Below are 15,992 nucleotides of genomic sequence, written 5' to 3' on the forward strand. Positions count from 1 at the left end.
ATTCACCCACTGTTTGGAGACTACAGCAATTTATTTATAGTTTACAAGCTCATGAATAAACAAGGAGCTTATCCCACTGAGGAGAGGTGGTAAATATCTTTCAAACACCTTATATAATACGAGATCTCTCTCAGCTTCTGTTACTTCTTAGATGTGGAATTGAGTGTTTTGGGCCTATGTCAAAAAGTCTCTTTATTGAGTCTCCTTAGCTGTACATTATGTCCAGATTTTGTATGTGTATTCTAAATTATTGAATGTATTGTAAAAGGGGACAATAATTAAGGCAGTCAGCGGTGTATTGAGCATGTTTAATAGAAACATAGATTAGACAGTGGCATTTATTTTCCCTATGTAAATGTTCCCATATGCAAATATAGTATATTGTTCGAATGTTGAATTCCCATGTATGAGGCATATGTACATATGAAGCAAAAGTGTATATGTGCATATATTGTAGACATATGTTACATTAATATATATCAATCCCAAAGCCTGCCAGTATATGTTGATTTTACAACCTATATGTAAATACAAAAGACAGACATTATAACATAAAACCTATTCAAAACTTATTTAAAATGAATGATAAATTGAAAAAAAAAACATTGAGTTTTATATGCATGTTGTTTAATAAACTTATGTATCATTAACAAGTATGGTTGCAACATGTTATACCATACAACTTTTACTATGGGCATTTCATATGTTACAAATATATTCAGAGGATGTGTATATATGATAATATATCCCCTTATAGGAAACATATATGGCAAGATCACTTTATATATTGGGGCATATAGGTCATATAATACATTTCTGCATGGGTTGTTTCATGTGTATTGTTTTCTATGTGTGAATTATGTGTATAAAATCTGGAATATAACATAATTAACTCTGCACTGCCTTAATGTTCCTGTTGCCTTGGGAGATATTTAAAGTACTGTCTCTAAGCTTACGCTGTGCTTCCACTCCTTTTACTCTGGAAAGTGTCCCCCTAAAAATACAATATATAGTTATCTAAAGTTCACCACCAGATCTCGTATTCATTCTACTGCACAGGTGGCATTGCCACCTACAGGCACAGACATGACATTACACATCTTCCAGACGCTCTCATTTTTACTGCATGAAAAGTAAAATCTTTAGAGATTCTTTTTGTTTGCAGACAAAGTTTTCATTTCTAATTGTCTCCAACAAGCGAAAGATGTCTTCTGTCTGGTCTCACACAAGATCTGTTCCACCAAAAAGTCAGACAAGAAAACTTTAAATGAACTTGCAAACTACAAAGAGAATTGTTGACATTGTTAGAGCACTATAGATGAGGATACAACTTCAGTGCTGCTGCATGTATTAAATCAAAAGTTGGTTTAAAATTTTAAACAACAAAGTTGATTTAACCTGAAAGAAGAAAGAGAATGATTCATTTTTGTCACATTTTTCTGTTCTCACTCTCTGGAGGGTTTTTGAATGATATGGTATCACACACACTGAGAAACAATGCCTCGAAATCTCTTATTAAAGAGGTGTTTAAACAGATAAAATAATGCATACTGAGATCAAAGAGAAAAGAGGCTCCAGACCAGATGGCTGATGGGAGAAATGGCCACTGTAGGTGCCTCTGTCAGGCCCATGACAGCTACCCACCTCTCCATTTTTGGTAAGAATGGAGAATAAAACCAGTGAAGCTATTGTAGAACTTTTACTTTTTATTAGTTCTGCTTTGAATTACTGCTGCTCTGCTGTTCCTTGCCTCAAGAGAAATTATGTTGTTCTTGTTTTAAAAGCCTGTTTCACAGACATGCATACGCTATATGCTGCTATTGGATTAGTATTCTCTGTCCCACAAATAAATCCCATGCCCTAAATTTCGGCTGTTTAACTTTCATTATTCTAACCATCCCTCAGTGGAAGACTCAGACTCTGTCCCCTCAGGCATATTTGATAACCAATATTAGAGGTCGACCAATTAGTCGGTTTGGAAGTCAATTGGAAGTTAATGTCATTGTGTAGTTGAGATAATAAAGAAATAAAGAAAGTTAACTTTATATAAAATGGCTGTATGAGCACGATGAGGTTGCTGGTTATAGTGTGGCATTATTAATGCATTAGACTGAAGATTACTGCTGAAAGCATCCTATCTCTGTTTGGCTAGCAAGCATGGTTCGCCATAAGTGTTAGCCGAGCACAACTATGGGCCAAAACAAATGTATGCATCAGCCGATTGATCCACTATTGGCTTTTTCCTGCGCCAAACTATCATTATTATATCAGCCTTTTAAAAAAAATAATGGTCGACCTCTTGCCAATAAAAGAGCAGATGTTTTCCTCCAGGACACCAACCAGTTCACCACAGACTGCTTGATGATTTGCACAACGCCTAAAGTGGGAGGGTGGGAATATTTCCCCTTCTAATCTTGACCTGATCTTCACCTGTAGCATCTTATTTGCTCATGTACATTTTCCCTGATTGTTAAAGAGCCGTCAGAACTAATTCACCTTTATATTCACATTGAGAACTTAAGGAGGCATCTACCTGGGGAGATGCCTCCTTAAAAGCCCTTGTAATGCTAAAAAAAATCCTGATGTGACGTTCAGTACAGCAGGGGCCTGCCCTCTGCTGGGAGTTAAATTCATGCCCACCTGATGTCCCCATTTTACTGGGGGCTCAAAGTGTTCCAGAGGCATCATCTTTTATGTATAAGATATGTAAAGCTGCATTGATTGACTTTTTGGGCTACCTGGGGGCAACACAACTAGCTGTAAACAAAGCATTGACATATTAACACCTCACTATCTCTTCTGCACATCAAGCAGACATGGAGCAACATTAGCATCCATTTGGAGACGTGTTTGTGTCCAATATTCCCTCTTCGTTTTAGCTTTGTTTTGGTCTCCACTAAGTCCAATGAAAAATATTTGGTTGCTTAGTACTAGTAAGTTAGTGGGTTTAAAGGACAATTGTGTTGCAGAAGTGAATATCTTCCCCTCACCCTTCCCTTTCCAATTGTGTAGGGGAACCTACAGTGGCCTTCAGGTAGCCTTTTTACTGTAAAAACATGGTGGTAGCACATGGCGTCTCTGTGGAATAGAATCTATATAGATATGAAGGGCTTGTTCTAACCTAACAGAAACACTTAGTTTCAGGTGATTATGCACTAATGAAAAAAAAATTATTATTGTATTCAATTTCTGCAAATAGATCCAGCTAAATCCTACACACTGGGCCCTTAAAAAACCTATTGCAGCTGGAAGATTATGCAAATGAGAATAGTTGGACTGAACCAAAACAGTCAAGTTGTGGGCCATGAAACCAAAACAACCAACTGAAAGATGCTAAAAGACTTCAAAGAGCTGAGGGGAATTGCAGAGTCAGATTATGATTTTCTGTGGTATAAACAACACCTTTCATATTAAACATCATCATTTCTATTGCTGTTGTCATATTTGCTCACTTTGCCCCCTTATTTCACCCTCTTTCAGTCACCAAACAAGCCCACCATCCCTCAGGAGAAGATCCGACCACTGACCAGTTTGGACCACCCACAGAGCCCTTTCTATGACCCTGAGGGAGGGGCAATTACCCCTGTGGCAAGGGTGATTGTGGAGCGCATCGCTAGGAAGGTAAAATATAACCTATACTATGTGAGAGTGTAAATAATAATGTAAAGTTTCTCATTATTTTGAGATCCTAAGTCATTACTTTGAGATGCTGGGCTAAAGTGCAGGCGCAAAAAAAAAACAGTCTGTGTGCCAGGCTCATCATGGTTCAAAAGGGTTGTAAGAGGTTGTTCCTCCACTGATGAAGACCATAAGATTTGGTTGAAAGTTCCGGAAAAAGCTCTTAACTGCACCTTGAGATTGTATTTTTGTTTTCTGGTCTGGGTTGTTTTTTTACTACTATTTTCAAGGTCAGGAATGAAGTCTCACTTTCAAAGATTGCTTCATCTTGTAAGAAGCCTTTGGATACTTTTTGAGTGTGTGTTAGTGAATGCTGGTGTGTGACCCCAGTTTTCTTCGTGTGCACAGGGAGAGCAATGTAATGTGGTCCCAGACAACATAGATGACATCGTAGCTGATATTGGGCAGGAGGAGAAGGAGGAAGGTACAGTACACGCACTACCACATCATCTTTTCCTGATTACAGACTCCAGCCACGATACGGCAGATTAACTTGAAGGGCTTGATCAGTATTTAACTAATTATTCAGTCCCTGTCATTACCTGATATAGCATTCTTTCATGTTCTTTGAACTTTGGCCAGTTCTTCAGTTCGCTGTTTGCTAAACATTCACTTAAACTATCAAGTCATGTAGCCCACAGACTGAGCAGACTGTGGAGGGATTCAGTGTCCACTGATGCTCAAGGACACACACTAAGCTCATTAAAGACACAGCTGGTTTAAGTTGAGTCTCAGATGGGAGGTCAAATAGTCAGAAAACACATCTGGCAGGGCCTTGTCGTCAGCCTGCTGTGAGAAAGTGGTCGCCTCACTGCTGCAGAGCAACACGAGTTCGTCTGGAGCAGCTCCTGTCTTTATCAAACATACTTAATATTCTGTGATGCACCTCAGATGCTGTCACTCTGGGCAACTATATTTCAGGAGTACTGCACATGAAATCTCGTCGTGGCCAATAGTTTTCTCTTTCTATGTAATTTTATTTTTCGTTTTTTTCACATAAATGTTTAAGATTTAAGTTTTTTTCAAGCCCTTCTGGAAAATGTTCTCCGTCATTTCTTTAGTTTCCCCACAGTTTCTACATCTGGAAACTAAAGCATGATTTTGTGTTCAGGAAATTCCAAGCAATTCATTAAAGAAATAGTTTGACATTTTTTGATTGTGTGTTTAGTGACTTTATCGCTGATTGAGATGAAAAGATCAAAGTCATTCTTGTATATGTTCATTATGTAACTAGAGCCAGGAGGCAGTTAGCTTAGCATAAAGACAGAAAGCAAGAGGAAGGAACTAACCTGGGTATCCCCAGAGTAAAAAAATATGCCAATATCTCTAAGGCTCACAGATTATAATATTGTGTCTCATTTGCTTTGTGCTGTAACTATTTCTTGGTGAGTGTAGTGACTTCCTAGAGTCTCCACAGTGAGGTTGGAGATCAGGAACTCACTCTATCCAGTGGCTGTTCACCAAGAAATAGTTCTAGCATTTAACCAACATGGACAAACAATATACAACACATTACTTGTAGAGCTTTAAAGGTGTTTTGATAGGTATATTTTTTCACCTTTGGACAGAACCAGACTATTCATTTCCCCATGTTTCCAGTCTTCATGCTAAGCTAAGCTGCATTAGCTGCACCATGACACAAACATTTCTGTGTAACACTATGACTGCCCTCACAGACAGACTGCCTGAAAATGTTTGTCCGTGTGGCCATTCTGATCAGGTATAAACACTTCTGATGTGACATGTCTCACAAACCAGTTCTTTTCTGGTATAACCCAGCCCTTACACAGATCAGTGCTGTGACCTTAGTTAGACAGGCTAAATGGGCAGACCGGTGCATGACAGTGCTGGTGCTGTACATGGCTGCTCTGTGCCTCTTCTTACTCTGAGTGGCCCTGGGGAGATTGCAGGATTTTGCCCAAGCAGCAGAATTCTTAACAAGGATCTCCTGCCGCCTAATAAATGTCTTCCTCAGTCAGTCATGAACATTTGCTTCTTTCCCTCCTCCCTACTCCTCCTCCCTTAACTCCACTTGTCCTCTCCTTCTCCGTCTTCGCTGTGTGAGATCACACACCTGCAGCTTCATTGCTTTCACTTACACATCAACCTAACGCTCCTCTTCCCTTCGTCTCTACTTTTCCAGGTTCTCTTCTTCCCTCAGTCTCCTCCTCTGTCATTACATGTTATCCCAGAGAATTGGACCCGCTCAGGTTCCTCCCTGAGGCCTGATTGTATATTCTTTCTCTCCTCTCCTCTCCTCTCATCTCCTCTCCTCTCATTTTCTCTGCCTCTCTGAACTCCCAAGAGAGCATTATTAATTGAAGCCAGCACCCTTGCTACTTCGTGTAGTTGTGCTACCACTGATAATTGGACAAGACATTCACAAATCACACTCTTCTCATTCCCTCCAACTCCATCCCTCAACTCCTACCTCTCCCCCTCAGATGTCACTCTGTGGCCACTTGAGGTACTCTACCTGCGGTGATAACCTTTGGGTACGATGTTGGATAATCAATGTTAGCCTAGTCCCCAATCCTTCACCCCTCCCCCTCCATCTGACAAATGAGTTCACCTGCTTTAGAGAAATTAAGTTGAAAAGTAAGTTTTGCAAAACAGCGATCTCTCCAAATCACTGAATTAGCAGAATAATTAAATTAAATTAGTCTTCTCCGTCACCCACATACCATTCCTCTGTTTTTCTCTCTCAGATGACACTCCGGAGACATGTATCTACTCAGGCTGGTCTCCCTGGTCGGCGTGTAGCAGTGCTACATGTGAAAAAGGCCGCAGGATGAGGCAGAGGATGCTGAAGGCCCAGCTGGACCTCAGTGTGCCATGTCCCCACACTCAGGATTTCCAGCCCTGCATGGGCCCAGGATGCAGTATGGAGGGTAAGCACTCACAAACAAACACAGATATATGTTATTAGACTGGAATCTAGAAAATCCCAATCCCTGCACTCACTGGAGAAATACAGGTTTAGAAAGTGAATAGCGCTTTCAGTTAGTAGTTATCTGTGATTGCAGAGGTTCATTTATAGTACCACATATAGCCTGTATAAATAATGGAGGATTTGGAAGAGAACAAGCATTCTCAGCCAGTTTCCCTTCAATAAATAACATTTATTTGGTTGTGTGGAAGCACTTCCAGTCGCATCACCAAAGTGCAAATGCAGATAATTCTCTATTTCCCTCATTACATTGAAAGTAACAGCTCTTTAATTTCCCCTGAACTGGGCCAAAAAGGGAAGCCCTATTTCTCTAAAGACTATCAACACTATGAAAACCTGGAACATCATTTGTTAGATGTAAATCTTAGGTGTTAATCCAGCAGCTAGCGAAGTGACTCCCAGCTGCTGTCAACAACAGCAGAGATACTTTCAAAGTACTGCAAAGCATTCTGCAAGTATGCGTGGTTTATGTGTAACAGTCGTGCCAGTTTTGCATGTTAACATGCTAAATTAAGATGGTGAACATGTTAAACATCACACCTACTAAGCATTAGCATGCTAACATTGTGTGCATGTACAAGTGTGCATGGTTGTGGGAGTGAATGTTAGCGTGCTGAGATTGGCCTATATGTATTTTCTACCGATGATTTTAACTTTCTGTGACTTTATTACACAAAAAGCATCAAAAACAACAGTTTTCATTTCTTACAGAGTTTAAGAGTTTGGGGCGTTCATGTCCCATCAACATGAGGGTGAACGTTCAAAATAAGCAGATTAAAGCTTAGTTATTCATCTCATGCTGACTTAGACTCAGTGAATGTGGGTGGTTCGTTTTGGCTTAAACCGATGGAATCTGGTGAAAACACAAGCTGCTGTCTCATTTATGTTTCACAGCCTCGTGGTATTATTTTATTCAGAACTTTAATTGTGCAGCCATTCGATGACAATTGGGGTTATTGTTGTGACGGATTAGGCTGCTGTGTGTGAAAAGAAACAGGTGAATCAGAAGGAAACAGGTGGCAACTCATCAGATCAGAATGTGGAACCAGGAGCTGATTGTGGAAGCAGCTGCTGGCTGCTAAAGACAGTGACGCCCACACATATCTGAAGTTGATATGGTTACATCAACAGAGTATGTCAGAAAATACAGTTAATCCCTAATTACACAGAGTAAACATTGATGATTGGATACCCTAATTACTTCACTGAAACATAAAAGATTATGTGGATTAGCCGTTAATGCTGAGCAGCCTCCTGCTTCCAGGATGCTTACACCAGGATTTGACTGTGTTTATCTTTGACTAAAAGAAATCAACTCACCATGCTCTCATTGTTGTGTTAAAGATAATAGGAATGACAGGAGGATTGTGTACGTAAAGGATCCTAATTAGGATTCAGAGACTCGTAGATGCAAAGACACAAACATATTCACGGTTCACAGTAATCCAAGCATCAGAGCTGATGACAGATGTCTTTTAAGTAAATTGGCATCGACTTTTTCCTACGCCTCTCTGTTGTTGTCAAAGGAGAAACTTTTCTCACTGATTTCCATCAGAGTTGTCAATTTGTTGCTCTTTTACTGCAAAGTGACAACACACCCATCCTGCTACAAACACACACATAAGCACAAAAATCCCAGGACTCTGCTTTTGTCCAATTCCCAGTGAAGTTGTCAGCTTGGAACAAATGCTGAGAGGCAGCACAGTCGGCATCTGTCTCCTCCTTCCTCACTCTTCCTCCCTCGCTCCCAGGATGTCTACCAGTCATCAGACAAGTGAAGCTCAGGCTGTTCAAGGCTAAAGGAGCTTCTCTCTCTCTCTCTCACACACACACACACACTGGCACCATTCGCTGCTCCTCTTATCGATTGTCAGACAGCAACACAGATAGCTTTTTGTTCCTAAGCACCTCTCCTTTGTTTTCATTTAGCGCTCCGTTAGTGTGCGGTGGGAGATTGATAATTGTGAGGTTCATGCTGGGGCTGGACCGGGGCTGACGCCAAGGGTGATTAATATTCCCAGGAAACACTTTGGTTCTCTGGGGACCCCAACTGAGCCAGACATACCTGTATCTTTTATTAATGATTCACTTAGCTCTGCTTTATTAGGCCACAGCCAGCAAGCAATGCTGCTCTCAGTTTGTTGGAAGGTGGGGAGTGTACGAGAGTCAAGTGTTGCAAGTCAAAGAAAAATCCATGCTAAGTTGTTTAAAGTTCATTCGTCATTTTTAGAAAACATCCTGTTTACAAGGTCTGTTCTCATATAATCGTTTCTTCTCGACAGACTTTTTATCACTTTTAATACACTACTGCACCACGGCCTCTCTCAGAAGAGGGGTTTCAAGGAGACGTCAGTAAAGGGAAGGCGAATCGTACAGAGACTCTCTGTAATTGAAGAATAGGAGGAACTTGAACCGCCATGCTGGCTATTAGTGACAAAACACCCCAGAGTGGACCTTGTTAAGCCAGACACGCTGCTGTTCACTTTTCAGCCGATGCAGGCCGGGATCACTTCTACTGACTTTCGCTCCCTCAGGCCCAAGCTTTGAAAAGGACTGTCCCTCAGGCTACTTGACTTATTAAAAGAGAGTTGAAGCAGTTTGTGAGGAAGAGCTTTTTGAGAATGGCACCTTCAACTTTGAGACAGAGAGAATCCTGGTTTAGTGTGAGGGGAGAGTGTCTGGGTTCACATATTCCTGTCAAGTATCACTGCTCGACTCTGAAGCTGAAATATCTCAGCTGGGAGAGAATTAGACTGAAGATCTGAAGGCCTGTGGTTCGATCGTGGCTGGGGGCACAAGTCCTCGACAGCTCTGCTGTTGTTTCAAAGTTACCTGTGTGTGCCTGTAGAGCCTCGTTTGGAGCTTCCTGTGTGGAGGTTGAAAGTCGTCCTACATATCTCCTCATGGGTTTCCTTCCACACTTCATGCATAGTCGCTCTATAATTAATTTAATTACCTCTAATTAATTACTTCTAGTTTTTCCTGCAGATACAGGTCAGTTCACATTCACTTAAAACATCAGGATGGGTAAGAATCCGATCTCAGTGACTTTGACTGGCAGGATTGTTGGTGCCAGACAGGCCGGTTTGAGTGTTTCTGAAACTGCTGCTCTCCTGGGATTTTCACTCACATCAGACTCTTGAGTTTTTACTCAGAAAAAAACAAAAAAACATCCAGTGAGCAGCAGCTCTGTGTTGATGAAAGAGGTCAGAGGAGAATGGTCAGACTGGTTGGAGCTGACAGAAAGGCTATGGTGATTCAGATAACCACTCTTTGCCACAGTGGTGAGCAGGAGTGCACAGGTCAAACCCTGAGGTGGGTCGGCTACAACTTTTTGTCTCATATTAAGACTTATCACTGTGATAAGTCAATAATAGGAACCATTATGTTGTCGCCAGCTGGACCACATCATGTACTTTTGCTATCACAACTTTTTGCTGTGGCAGCCAGAATTATTATAATTTGACCAAAGCTATCTTGTTGATATTACTCACTGAAATAAATGCTCAACTCCAGCAGCGGACCTACTATTGGACTGGTTGTGATGAGGAATGGCAACAAAGCTAATGCACCTGCAAATTTTTCAGAAACAAGGCATTTTTAAAATAGCTCAAGTATAAACACAGAACTTTTCCTAATAATAACCTGGGAGAGAGAAATGTAAAAAAAATAAAACATAAAATGCTGAGATGTCCTTCTAATTCTATCTGTTGCTAAGTAGCCCTTGTTGTATTTTTTTCCTCTCCTGGTGGACAGAAACTTCAACGTGCATGATGTCGGAGTGGATCAGTTGGTCAGCCTGCAGTGTGTCCTGTGGGATGGGGATGAGGTCCAGAGAGCGATATGTCAAACAGTATCCTGAGGACGGCTCGCTCTGCCAGCTCCACACTGAGGAGACCGAGAAGTGTGTTGTCAACGATGAATGCTGTGAGTCTTTGTTAATTAATGCTGGAGTTCTGTACATGTGTGAATGTGTGTTGTTGTTTTTTCTGTTAAGAAATTAAAATTAAAAAGGTCAACAAATCAAAGACGCACTCACAAAAATTTACAGTTTTCTAAATTACATGAATTTCTCTCTGTGATGTGGCCAAATCAACAGTCCTTTCATTTCATTCAGCTTTATAAAAAAAAGAGCAAAATGAATCAACTGTCTAATTAGTTCTAGTTCCATACAGAGTTGTGTTTACTTCCACAGGTGTTAGGGGTGAAGTGCATTTTTAATTTTCCTCTGAACTACAATATTGAAGCTTCCATTTATTTGGAGCCTTTTGATCCAGAAGCTATTAGAATATTTATAATTGCAAGTCACCATGTGTTTCAATGTGAATATTAGCTTTAATAATCATAATAATTTTTATGTTAATAGAATTAATATGTGGGTTTATAATAAAATAATTAATTAATATGACTACTAATAATAATTGTATATGTATAAAAGATATATATATATATATATACATATACATATAATCTAATAAAAACTGCATTTAAAAGAATGTAGGAACTACATTTAAAAATAACAAATAAACACAATCTGCCTCTTTTCTGCAGATCTAATATGTGACTGATGACGTGTGGTTTTGAGTTAAATGATTGCAGTGAAATCTGATCCATGATATTTGCTCTGTTCTGTTTGAGGGTTTGTATGGTGAGAAACGAGTCATTTGATATCATTAACTCTGTGATGTAAAAGAGAAAAAAATGACAAAACAGATGATGATGTTGTCGACCATTCTCCCAAAATCAAACAATCAGTTTGACAGTGACAGTCAAACCAGATCTTTTGTTGGGGAAATTTGCATTAATTGACATATTGACTGTCCCACAGCACCCAGCAGCTGTGTGGTGACTGAGTGGGGGGAGTGGGACCCCTGCAGCGTCACCTGTGGGATGGGCATGAGAAGACGCGAGCGCATGGTGAAGATGCCTCCAATAGATGGATCAATGTGTAAAACTGAGGTGGCTGAAGTGGAGAAATGCATGATGCCAGAATGCCGTGAGTTAACAATTACTTATTTATTTATGTTTATATTATCTATAGTTCACATAACAAAGTTGTACTTGTGTGTGTGTCTGCAGATACCATCCCATGCATGCTGTCTCCCTGGTCGGACTGGAGTGAGTGTAGTGTGACGTGTGGGCGTGGTGTGCGAATGCGTCAGAGGATGCTGAAGTCAGATCCTGCAGAGTGCAGCGAGGAGCTGGAGCAGACGGAGAAGTGCATGCTGCCCGAGTGCCGTAAGTGACTCAAGAAAAAACTTCACTTTCTGTTTAACACAAACTCTGTTTTTCACTGCCTGGATCTGATGTTAATAGTTTTGGCCATCATTTCTTACTGTTTCAGTAACATTTCAGATGACCTGCCAGTCTCCATTTGACCTTTTTTAAAAGAGAGTGGACAATTATAACTGCTGCTGAGTCCTGCTGCTGAGTCCCGCTCCACACAAGTGTCCTCCTGGAATATGTATTAGTTTGTGCGTTGTGGCAATATGCCTCTATTTGTTTTCTGCTCCTGTCTGATTTTCTGATCTAGCTATTAATAAAGTAATCTAGTGTAATCTAATTGAATGTAATCAAATGTAAGATAAAATAATCTCATCCCTTCAAATCTAATCAAATCTAATCAAATCTGATCAAATCAAATCTTGTCTAATGTAATGTAATCTGATCTGATCTGATCTGATAAATGTGGACTTAAATATCTACTGAAATCAGTGATAAACATTAAGTCTATCAGCCAATAGTTTCCCTGGATTTTCACCATTTTCCTTTGCTGCTCCTTCCATCTTTCCTTCCTTCACCTCCCTCCATCCAGCTGTCGACTGCATGGTCTCAGAGTGGTCGGAGTGGTCAGAGTGCAACAAGTCCTGCGGTAAAGGACACACCATCCGAACCCGCATGGTCAAGCTGGAGCCGCAGTTCGGAGGCAGCACTTGTCCAGAGACCATCCAGAGGAAGAAATGCAAGATCAGGAAGTGCCGGACTAAAGCGAAGGAGGAGAGAGGGGGAGGTGGAGGAAAGAGGAGGAGGCGGGGTAAACAAGGTAGAGATGCAGCGTTGGAGGAACAGCCAGGTTAGTGGACACAATCTGTGTGAATGTCATTATTATTAAAGCAGCTATATGAGACTACTGTTGAAATGCTGCCGTCTTTCATCTGTTCCAGCAGGTTGCAGGATGCAGCCGTGGACCAGCTGGACAGACTGTACCAAACCGTGCGGTGGGGGGATCCAAGAGCGTTTCATGATGGTAAAGAAAAGACCAAAGGGCGCTCAGGTGGCCAGCTGTAAGGAGCGGAAAGAGATCCGTGCCTGTAATGTTCATCCTTGCTAGGGGGACCTACTGAGCTGCAGAGGAGGGGAGGGGAAGTGAGTGGTAAATACATGAGATATGAAAATATGGGATTATTTGATAAAGATAATGGGGCGGGGGGCGGGGGTTGGATTTTTTTTGTGTGCAGAGAGGTGAGGTGAGGGTGAGATGATGGGTTTGACACCGAGGACAAAGAATGGTTTGAGCAAGTAGAAGAGAGAAGGAAAAGAGAGAGACGGAGATGATGCGCTGTTTAGTGAAGCCATTGTAGACATTTAGTTAACAGGGCTGACTTTTACTTTAGACCACAATGGAAGTATTAGAGAGTCATTTATCTGTGTCCTGCAAAAAAAAAAAAAAGTCGTCTTTCCAGGAATTTGTAGTTTTGCAATTGACACAAACTTTTCTTTCTGGCCCCTGGGACATGAAACAAGTTTGAATTCTGGTCAAAATCAGCTCCTGTTTTCAGAAATAAACGTAACGGGATCAGCGTATTAGTTTCAGCAGGTCCTTCTGATTCAAATTCATGCTAAACTTGCAGCCTGCTGTGTGAGAGAAGCTGAATAATCTGTAAATGAAAATTATGCAGACATTTCATCTGTCTTAATCAGATGTGCAAGTTTTAGGCTCCCAGAGGTGTAGTGGTGTGTATAAATCATACACCCACCTCTGCGCAGGGGGATTTGCAACATACCTGCTTAAAAATAGCAATAGGAAAATCATCTTATAATCTTTCATGTGATCCATGGTGTTTACTGCGCTTGCCACACTTTCGTTCCCTGACTTTACCCTTTAAAGCAGAAAAACATCCTTAAAACAGCACCGACCCTGGGGAGAAACACCATTAAGGTTAAGGTCAGACTGGAGGAGCAAATGTCTCTTTCTCCGGTGCTGTTCCATAACCTGCAAGCTTCGTGGTGGCGTGTGAGATGGATGAATATTGTTAAAACCAAAGTAAGAAGCGAGCAGACAAATGTGACGTCAACATGAAGACAAAAAATATTAAACATTAGGGTGAAAAAAAAATGGACAGAGGTCTATTCAAGTCCTTCACATCAGTAAAAGTAGCAATACTGCAATATAAAATGACCTATAGACCTATTGTGATCTATTATAAAATGATCTTTTACAAGTAGAAGTTCTGCATTGAAAAAGTTGCTCATTGGCAAAATGTTCTTAACACTACTAATGCATCAGTATGTAAAGTCTTTTAGTAGAGCTACTTTTAACTATTCTATATACTGCTGGGTGATTTAAACTCAGCATATGTCACCATGTTTAACTCTGAATTGTAGCAGATGTTAAGTACAAAGAGGCTTGAAACGGGACTATTCAAATAAAGCAGCCACGGTGTACCCACTCACCAAAACACCACCACACCACCACCAGCTCCGTGCCCAAATCAGACTGCAGCATATTCCTCAATATGCTTTTTGTCCACCGTAAAGATAGTTCACCTCTAAGAGGACTTGCTGTTCTACTACCACATAAACTGACAATGGTCTGACATCAGAAACATTTAATAAAAACCTCCTTCTTGATGAATTTTCTGCAGTTTTCTGTGTTTAAAATTAAACTTCATGTATGGCAAGAGGTCCATGGAAAAGTGTAATATATTCCCAGGAAGTTGTCATTTTAAAATCACAGACAAACTTTCACCCCTAGTTTTAAATACTTAAAGTTGGCAACTGTCATTTAATTGAGAAAAAAACATAAAGAAACTAAACCAAACCGATTTTTTTCCCTTTTTTTTTGCAAGACATAGATGCTCATGTCTCTAACGTCTTATGGATGTACTGTATACCTACTATCTAACCAACACTACTATGTAATTACTAAAAACACTTTCCCTGGTAAACAGATACATTTAAATGGAGATGTTTTATACTGTTAAAATTAGTCTTTATATACTGTACTGCTGTTTCTCTGTTGTTTCAGCTGATGTAGCATTAAACCTGCGATAGCTCTCAGTCTGTCAGAGGATTTCACTTTAGCATGTGTACAAATAATTTTTTTTTTGGTTGGACATGATGCTTTATCGGCTGTAGGTGTTGTCTTAAAACAGATGAATGACTGTATCTGCCTTTGCTGGTTCCTGGTGGAGCCTTAGTCTTGCAGCCTGCAGTATTTAAATCTGTAGGACAGCTCAGCAAACAGAAGACTGTTTCTGGGGGCCTTGGTTAAAACATACATTATTTCAATGTATTGTTTTTTATTGCGCTTTTCTCTTGTATTGCCATGATGACAGTGGTGGGTAAAATGTTTTTTTATTATTACTTAGCAGATCATGTCGCAGTTTGATTCTGTTTTAATGAGAATATCATCACCAAAGTTCTCTGTAGAATTTCTGTAGATGTTTTCTTGTCCTCACTCTTTTCTGTTTTCAGGCTTCCTTCTTTTATTTCTTTGCCTCTGTATCATGTGACTATTTTGTAAGAAACCACCTTTACAATAAAAAACTGTTAATGTGAAAACCATGAAATGGTTTTGATAAAGCTTAATGTCCTGTAGTTCCCTTTTCACAGCAAAACACCACACTTGACATTGCTTTTTCTACTTTTATGAGAATCAGTCCTCAGTCCTCTTTGTTTGGAATATAATTTCCAAACATAATGAATTATCTCATGCTTCATGCAAAGCCTATAACAGAGCATATGACAGAGGAGATTATAATACAACAAATTAACAATCATCTCCTCTGTCATCATCATCAAATGTCAAACGGATGGTTTACCACCTTAATACTCCTCATATTGGTCTTTAATAAGGTCAGAAGAAAAGAATAATATTTTATGTGAAAACACTGGTTGATTTTGTAATTAAAAATAATATTATTTTTATTTATACCACATTGGAGTCTGTGGGATCCTGAACAATGAGGAATTGAAGCCAATGACAATAAAATATGAGGGTGAATTTAAGACAGATAAAAGGATTTTAATGTTCATGATGCTCTTTATCAACTATAACTTAAGCATTTACATTATTTGCTTGATAAAAAAATTGTAACCATTAACCAATAATTAATTAGCATTGATTCCTGTAGTAACTGCT

At 40.0% G+C, this 15,992-nt stretch overlaps 1 protein-coding gene across 2 annotated transcripts in view; it reads left to right on the forward strand.

The window, feature by feature from the left end:
• spon1b (spondin 1b) overlaps positions 1 to 15,412 on the forward strand; it is a 92,673-nt gene extending 77,261 nt beyond the window's left edge. Inside the window, exons 9-16 of one of the 2 annotated variants that reach the window (XM_071506282.1) lie at positions 3,481 to 3,621; positions 4,027 to 4,102; positions 6,387 to 6,569; positions 10,385 to 10,555; positions 11,457 to 11,624; positions 11,708 to 11,866; positions 12,444 to 12,701; positions 12,793 to 15,412. In XM_071506282.1, the coding sequence (XP_071362383.1) occupies positions 3,481 to 3,621; positions 4,027 to 4,102; positions 6,387 to 6,569; positions 10,385 to 10,555; positions 11,457 to 11,624; positions 11,708 to 11,866; positions 12,444 to 12,701; positions 12,793 to 12,959 (1,323 nt within the window). In that variant the 3' untranslated portion in view covers positions 12,960 to 15,412. The remainder of the gene's footprint in view (positions 1 to 3,480; positions 3,622 to 4,026; positions 4,103 to 6,386; positions 6,570 to 10,384; positions 10,556 to 11,456; positions 11,625 to 11,707; positions 11,867 to 12,443; positions 12,702 to 12,792) is intronic. The other variant, XM_071506294.1, reaches the window with a different exon arrangement.
• Positions 15,413 to 15,992: the final 580 nt, after the last annotated feature.

The sequence above is a fragment of the Trachinotus anak genome, unplaced genomic scaffold, assembly GCF_046630095.1.
Source record: "Trachinotus anak isolate AG129_WGS33_773 ecotype Australia unplaced genomic scaffold, CSIRO_AGI_Tana_v1 ptg000002l, whole genome shotgun sequence".
NCBI classification, from domain to species: Eukaryota; Metazoa; Chordata; class Actinopteri; order Carangiformes; family Carangidae; genus Trachinotus; species Trachinotus anak.